This window comes from Peromyscus eremicus, chromosome 7, assembly GCF_949786415.1.
Source record: "Peromyscus eremicus chromosome 7, PerEre_H2_v1, whole genome shotgun sequence".
Lineage (NCBI taxonomy): Eukaryota > Metazoa > Chordata > Mammalia > Rodentia > Cricetidae > Peromyscus > Peromyscus eremicus.
The window spans coordinates 33,690,353-33,697,914 of record NC_081422.1 but is presented as its reverse complement, the minus strand read 5'-3'; the positions used below and the strand labels follow the sequence as shown (position 1 = coordinate 33,697,914).

Sequence of the window (7,562 nt, the reverse complement as noted above, 5' to 3'; positions counted from 1 at the left end):
TTATAACATTTCCCCTTTCCTTTTCTCACTCCAAAATCCATCATGTATTTCCCTTTCTTCCTTTAATTTTTTAATTTCTTTAATTCATGGCTGCTGCTTCTTTAATTGTTGAATACATACACACAGAGACATACATACACACACTTAATGTATGTATTACTAAAATTACAAATGAAATATGCTTGGTCCACTTAATGTTATTCATCATATATATATATATCATCATATATATCATATATATATATATATATATATGATGACAATATTGGTAAACTTATTTTAAAGTATCAAGATAGCCAAACTTTTTTTAAAAAGCATGAAATAATATTATTTTATAGTTTATTAGAAGTTCAATATAAAACTTTGCCTAGTATATGAGACTTAGATCTAGGGGTTCTAAGCCATCTATTTCTTTGTTGATTATGTTTATTCAGTCCATTTAAAATCATACTTTGACAAGTAAGTAATGGTTCATTAAAAATTTGTTTTCTCATCTGTGTTTTTCAATTTCATGATATCCTAAAGATATATGATGCATATCTGCTAATTCTGAGTATATTTCCCTTTTCCAGTTTAATATTAATTTAAATTTTCTCAATTATTACTTTATTAGTCATTAAAATTATCAATTTTTAATTTTGTTGTTCCTATGTTTTATTTTATTTTATTATTCATATATACATGCATACATACATTATATATTTGCTTGACCACAGTGGATTGAATGTAGGTGGGATATTCTAGACAATTGCTCTCCATTGAGCTTTATACATCTTGATTTTTCTTTTTGCTTTTTATTTTGATACAGGCTGCAACTAAATTGTTGAAGTTGACCTTTAACTCACTTTGTAGTTTGGCTGTCCTCTACCTCCACCTTTCCAGGAACTGAGAGTACAGGTATGTGCCACCTGGTCCAGCTTCTCCTAAATATTTACCATTTAAATTATATAGTATCCCTTAATATTATATTGTTATTAAATCATTATTATTAAATAATATTAATACTATATCATTATTTCAGTAAAATTTAGTGTATACTGTTGTTTACTATTTAACTTTAACATATTAAAGTCAGAATTTTTTCTTTAAAAAGAAAATTAGCTCAATGAAATTAGCCTTGTCTTAGTTAGGGTTTCTTATTGCTGTGAAAATACACCATGACCATGGCAACACTTATGAAGAAATCATTTAATTAATGGGGTTCTCTTACAATTTCATAGTTTGTATGGAGTTGTATCTTAGGTTCTAGTAATATTGTGTTTTCTTTATTGTGCTTTCTGTTTAGCAGGCATTTTTCACTTACATTCTTTTTATTAAATTAAATATGATTTGTTTGTATTCCTTTTTTCTTTTCACATTTGAAATTCTCACATTTCAGAAGTCTCCCCTGAATTTTGTGAGTACTCTTGAATTACCAATGCTTAAAGTAATCTGTGCATAACTTCCACTCAAATAATTAAAGGGTTAGAATCTATGACTCTGATCTACCTCCTTTTGTGTGTGTTTGCTCTCTGATAATGAATGTCACTTTGTCATGAAATATGCTTGATGTTTCTGTTATTTTCTTGGGAAAATGCCTTTCTAAATTTACCTACATGTTCATCAACTTCATCCCATATCTTGTTTTATGTTCTTTCATTCATTCCTAGCTCCTACTTCTAAAGTGTGCTTATCTGTTCACTGTTTCAGTGAGAAGATCTTGTTAGTGAAGTAAATGCCCTAGTTTATGTATTAGAATGTGTGTATTTCATGATTATTAATGAATGTCAGCCTCCGTGTGTGTAGGATTCTAGGTTGATACTCCTGTGAGCAACCTAATTAAGTTCATTATATCAAGAGAACAAATCAAAGAAAGAAATGAACGTAGAAGGGAGACTAATTGGGAAGGGGAGAGGAGTGAGAGGGGCATAAAAGAGGGTAGCAGGTTGGAAAATGTTCAGAAATTATATATATATATCAATATATAAATTATATATGAATTATATATATGAATATATAAATTATATATATATGAGTAAGTTTTTATTTTCTTTCAAAATATTACATTTTTCTATAATATTTATATAGCCTCGTATAATTGAGGTTTATTTTTAACATGTGTAAGAATCTGTGTCTCCTTTTAATGTTTGGAGTAACTCTTGGCCATTATGAACCAATGAAAGACTTGCCAGTTCTCTCTGTCTGGAGCTTTCAGATCTCTCTCTCTCTCTCTCTCTCTCTCTCTCTCTCTCTCTCTCTCTCTCTCTCTCTCTCTGTCTGACACACACACACACACACACACACACACACACACACACACACCACTGTCCTTTGTTATTTTAGATACTCTTCTGGATACCATATGTTCCTCAGATCCATGTAAAAATTTTCCTAACTGCCTTTTAATTTCAATAATTATACATTTCTTACCTCTTTCCAAGAGTTCCATTTAGTTCTAATTACAACAATAAGCCACTTTTTTGTAGTATTTTGATGTTTTTATTTCTTATTATCTTTTTATAATCATGTTGATTTCAAGCATTTTTAAGTGTGCAGACATTCAAGAGCATAATAAACTACTTTTTTTCCCAGGGAAAATGGAACTGTGGACCATAAGATACATTAAACACAAAATAGCAACTTTTAAAGCAAATTTGGTGGTAGTGATACTAACCTGTTTAAAAAAAACTTTCTAAATCTTTCAATTATATGGTTAACAGTTATTGATCTGGTGACATTCTCACCTCTTCCTAGTGCTAGATGTAAGTGTGCATCAACAGTTAATGCTAAAAAAAAGTAAACATTATCCCTATTGAGGTATCAATTAAGAATGGCCAATTGATTCATAATTCATGTGTTTCCATTCATTTGGCGATTTGTCCCTGTGCTTTATCCAACCTTGGTCTCAACATTTCTCGCTCATATAAACCCTCCTCTTTCTAGCCAATTAGACTCCCTCCCGGAGCTACACCCGGGGCCTAGCTGTGGATCTCTGCATCCAGTTCCCTCAGTCATTGGATGGGGTTTCTAGCACAGCAGCGGGACCGGGTCCTGTGCTCAGTACATGAGTTGGCTGTTTGAAACCTGGGGCTTATGCAGGGATGCTTGTTTCAGCCTGGGAAGAGGGGACTGGACCTGCCTGGACTGAGTCTACCAGGTTGATCTCAATCCTTGGAAGAGGCTTTGCCCTGGAGGAGGTGGGGGTTAGGGGGTGTTGTGGAAGGGGGGAGAACAAGGGAATCCGTGGCTGATATGTAGAACTAAATTATATTGTAAAATAAAATATAATATAATAAAAAATAAATAAAAATAATAAAAATGTAACATTAAAAAAAAAAAAACGAATGGCCAATTGTTTGTGCAGTAAAGGTAGGGCCGAGATCAGGGGTTGGATTTTATTAAAGTGGTGCTCAAAATATCCTTTGTAAATCCATAATCTATTAACAAAGATCACTGGTGCCCTAATGCCTTCACTTATTGCATATACATCTTATATCACATAAAAATCATTTTCTGTTTTTAAAAATTACTTCTATATTTCTGAGGCAAGGCTCTGGATTTGGATTTATGCTAAGGTTTCTTACAGAGAACTTTGGTATTTTTAATGCGCCTTAGAGTGAAGGAACAAAATTATGACAAATAACCAATTATCCTAATAGGCATAATTCCAAACTGCTCTCTAAATATTTATTTTTATACCCTTTGGCAAAAGCTCCCCAAACACTAATGAAAGAAGTTTCCATTTACACTGAACAGTGGTAAATACAGACTCATGGCTGCCTGGGAAGCTGAGAATAAGTGATAGATAAGATCTGAAGCTTAAGCAAGTCACTTGTACTACTATGCTCTCTAAGGCTCAAGAAATATTTCAGATGCAGAACAGAGGGAATGCAAGAGGTAGAAAATAGGGAGAAAGGCAGTATATGTATATCCTCTATAACACAATCATTGTACTCATGAACTAAAAGAAACTAAGACTATTTCTACTGAGCTTACACAACAGATATCCACTCATAGTTATTCATATGTAGTGGAAGGATACCTGGAACCACACCACTTACCACAGAACTACAGACACAGAAACATATCAATAAGCAGTGATTGAACACAAAAGGGAAGATGACATTAGAGAAAAATCTGAATTGTTATTTCATTATATGATAAAAATATCAGTGATGCTCTCTATGCACTAATAAATGCTTTACAAAATAATTTCCATTTTATTGGAAAAAATGAATCAACAATACATTGTAAAACAACTTAAAAATTATAGATATGGGTGTAGTCAGGAAATATAGTGTTTGCCTAATACACAGGTTGCTCTGATGTCAACCCCAGAACCACAAATATTGATAAGGACATATTACAAGGGTGAAGTAAAAATAAATAGAACATATTTTCAGTAGAACAGTTCTCTTCTCACATCTATCATTTGCCAAATGTAAGACTTATCTCCTCACCAAGAATCTGCCCAATGCTTTTTTCACATCTTTGTTCCTCAAACTATAAATTAATGGGTTAAGCATGGGGATCACTGTGGTATAAAACACAGAGGACACCTTCTCTTCCTCCAGAGTATTACTTGAAGGAGGTTTGAAATACATGAAGGTGATAGACCCAAAGAAGATCCCCACAGCCATGAGGTGAGAGCTGCAGGTTCCAAAGGCTTTAGACCGGCCCTCTGATGACTTGATACGAAGGATACTGTAGAAGATGAAGACATAGGAGATGGTAACAGATAGGGTGGGAAACAAAGTGTTGAATCCTGCAATGATGAAGAGGAGAAGCTCATTGAGATGTGTGTTAGAGCAGGAGAGGTTGAGGAGGGGGAGAACATCACAGAAGTAATGGCTTATGATGTGAGATTTACAGAAGGTCAGTGGCATCATAGCACTTGTGTGTGCAATGGCAGACAAAAGGCCTAGGATGAAGGCAACCAGAACTAACAGGGAACAGAGCCTAGAGGACATAATCACATTGTACAGCAGTGGTCTGCAGATGGCCACATATCGATCATATGCCATAGCAGTCAGGAGGTAACCCTCAGCCACCACAAAGATCACAAACAAAAAGAGCTGAGCCATGCACTCAGAAAAGAGGATCAAATTTTTCTTCCCAAGAAAGTTCACCAGCATTTTGGGTGTAATGACAGTGGAATAGCAGAGATCAACGAAGGATAAACTGCAGAGGAAATAATACATGGGAGTGTGCAGCAGTGGGCTGACTGTGATGAGCAGGATCATGCCCAGGTTCCCCATGACTGTTACCACATAAATTCCCAGGAACAGGAGGAAAAGAGGCAGCAGGAGCTCTGGCTGCTGTGTTAATCCCATCAACACAAATACAATTGCAGTAGAATGATTCCCCATGTTCAACCTTTGAAGATTTCTGTGGAAATAGAAAATAAGATTTTAGTTTACTATTATACTCCATAAACATGTCTGATCTCATATGCAACTTAAAATTATATTATGGAAAGCCTTTACTCCTCTTTTAAATGAAACAAAAGCTTCAAAAAGAGATTAGAGACTACCAATGTATTGTTTTCATCTATATTCAATGAATCTCTAAAATATATTTTTTAACTTTCTAAGTCAGTTTTGATTTTAGTTCACAAAATGAAGTGCTTTGTTTCTGACTTAGAAACATTTGCCTCCTGGATTTAGCAGCAAAATAAAAAAAATATTCTATAGAGAGAAGGAAGCATTTCCTGACAGGTCAAGAGTAGAAATGCTGTGTGTGTTTACTCGTGGATTTAACATCAGAGCTCAAGGAACAGAGACAGAGGATTGATGTTGCTTAGAGACCAGTTTTGGTTGCATAGGATGTAGCATCAATTTGGGTTTTAGTGTTAAACCCTTTCTGAAAAACAAAGAAACAAACAATAAAAAACAAGCCTAGTGATTCAACCAAACATAATTTCAGTAAAACAAATCAAGCAAGAATAAAATGTTGACAAGATTATGGAAATTTCTAACACTGTTTCTCTGGTTTCTTTATACAGAGATTTCTTCAAAATACTCACAAAAAAGAAATGATGATTACCTATTCCCACTGCACTGGAAATAAATTTTATATCCAGCTGAACTGAAGGTAGATATGCACATATATAAAAATAATTGAGTTACTCCAAGAAGGAACATGACTCTAACCTGGAGTACTCAAGAAAATCCTCCTGGATCCCTACAGTGTTGGTAAAGGCTTAAGACACTGCTGTTTCTGCACTGCACTCGGATGAAACATAGTCTCCTAGGACATAGTTTCTTCCCTCAAGGTTATCAAGGAGAGTTTTCTCCTGCTCAAAAATGTCAGCTGCTTAGTACCCTAGTCATATGCAAAGAAGCCATCACTTATAACCCTCAAAACATATAGACAATCATTATAAGACAAGAGCATTTGCTGCTGAAAATGCTAGGAAGAATTTTATAACTATAAACTTGACTCTTCTAGTAATTGATTCACACAGTGCTTTTGATCCTGGATCTGAACAAAGAAAATCATATGGTACATTTCTTCCCTCAAGAAACATCACAATCCAATGGGTCCACCCTTTTTGTGTGTGAAATGTTTTACTGATGGAGCCATATTGGATGACAGAGTGTGTTTTTGGAGTACAGTTAGAAAAGGCATCTGGAGATAACAATTAACTTCCTCCAGTCTCTCTTCTTCTTCTTTTCCCTCTTTCCTGCCTCTTTCTTCCTCACCAATGACATGTTGTTTCCATGCGTTCTACCTACATTATGGCATTGAATTCTTGGGGAAAAAAAACAAACTGAAGGGTTAAACACTTCTGTTGTAGAAATCCAGGATCAAATAATTTGAGTGGATTTGGGATTTGAGCTCTGAGTGTATGTCTCCAGAACAATCATTTCACCAAATTATATAAGTCATGGTTGATATTTTACTGGCAATTATCATTTAAATCATGACAAACCTGAGAGGATGAGTGATTGCCAATGTGAGTCATTTCAGATGTCAAAGGATGGTCCAGATTTCTAAAGCTTCCCACAAAGGGGAATTCCATATGATGTGCATGAGGAGGGGCAAAGAGTCCCTTATAGTGAACTACCTGAGGATGGAGCTCATCCTAGCAACTTAACACATCTAGAGAATAATTGCAGCAATGAACACTCTGTCCAAGATTTTATCTAATTTGGAGAAAATTTGTTTTGGGGAAAACAGAAAAGGGAAAATAGATGTTTCTGGCTTTAAAGGAGATTATCAAAAGGGATATTAAATATTGGGAAAAATGAAATAATTCTCTCCCAAAGCATCTCTCAAAGGGAAGAACAGCTTGTATGAACAGCTTTGAGGTACATGTTCCACACTATAGTCTCAAGATAATCTGTGAAGACAAGACAAAACAAGCAAGCAGATAATCAGGATTTCAAATGAGCCTTTCCATATTCCGTTGACAGCCAGAGTGAACATGTGTTTTTTGAAATCATCGAATAGTCCAGCTGTAAACAAACCTGTCCAATTTCATAACCTTGGTATTTGACATACCTTTTGGAAAACAAAAAGGCTGAAATTACGGATAGATTCAGATTCAGCAGAGGCTTAAATGCAAAGCATGACTTCAT

The 7,562-nt window shown here is 34.7% G+C and overlaps 1 protein-coding gene across 1 annotated transcript; it reads right to left on the bottom strand.

Moving 5' to 3' along the window:
* Positions 1-4,427: 4,427 nt before the first annotated feature.
* Positions 4,428-7,562, bottom strand: LOC131914663 (olfactory receptor 8D1-like). The gene is made up of 2 exons (XM_059267251.1): positions 7,486-7,562; positions 4,428-5,367 (listed from the first exon to the last, which is right to left on the bottom strand). Exons 1-2 carry the CDS (start codon positions 7,560-7,562, stop codon positions 4,428-4,430), a joined length of 1,017 nt encoding a protein of 338 aa, XP_059123234.1.

Coding starts and splice junctions, on each gene's coding strand:
- LOC131914663 (XM_059267251.1), bottom strand. CDS start 7,562: ATGAAGTCATGCTTTGCATTTAAGCCTCTGCTGAATCTGAATCTATCC. Junction 5,368..7,485: donor GCCTTTTTGTTTTCCAAAAG/GTATGTCAAATA, acceptor CTATTTCCACAG/AAATCTTCAAAGGTTGAACA.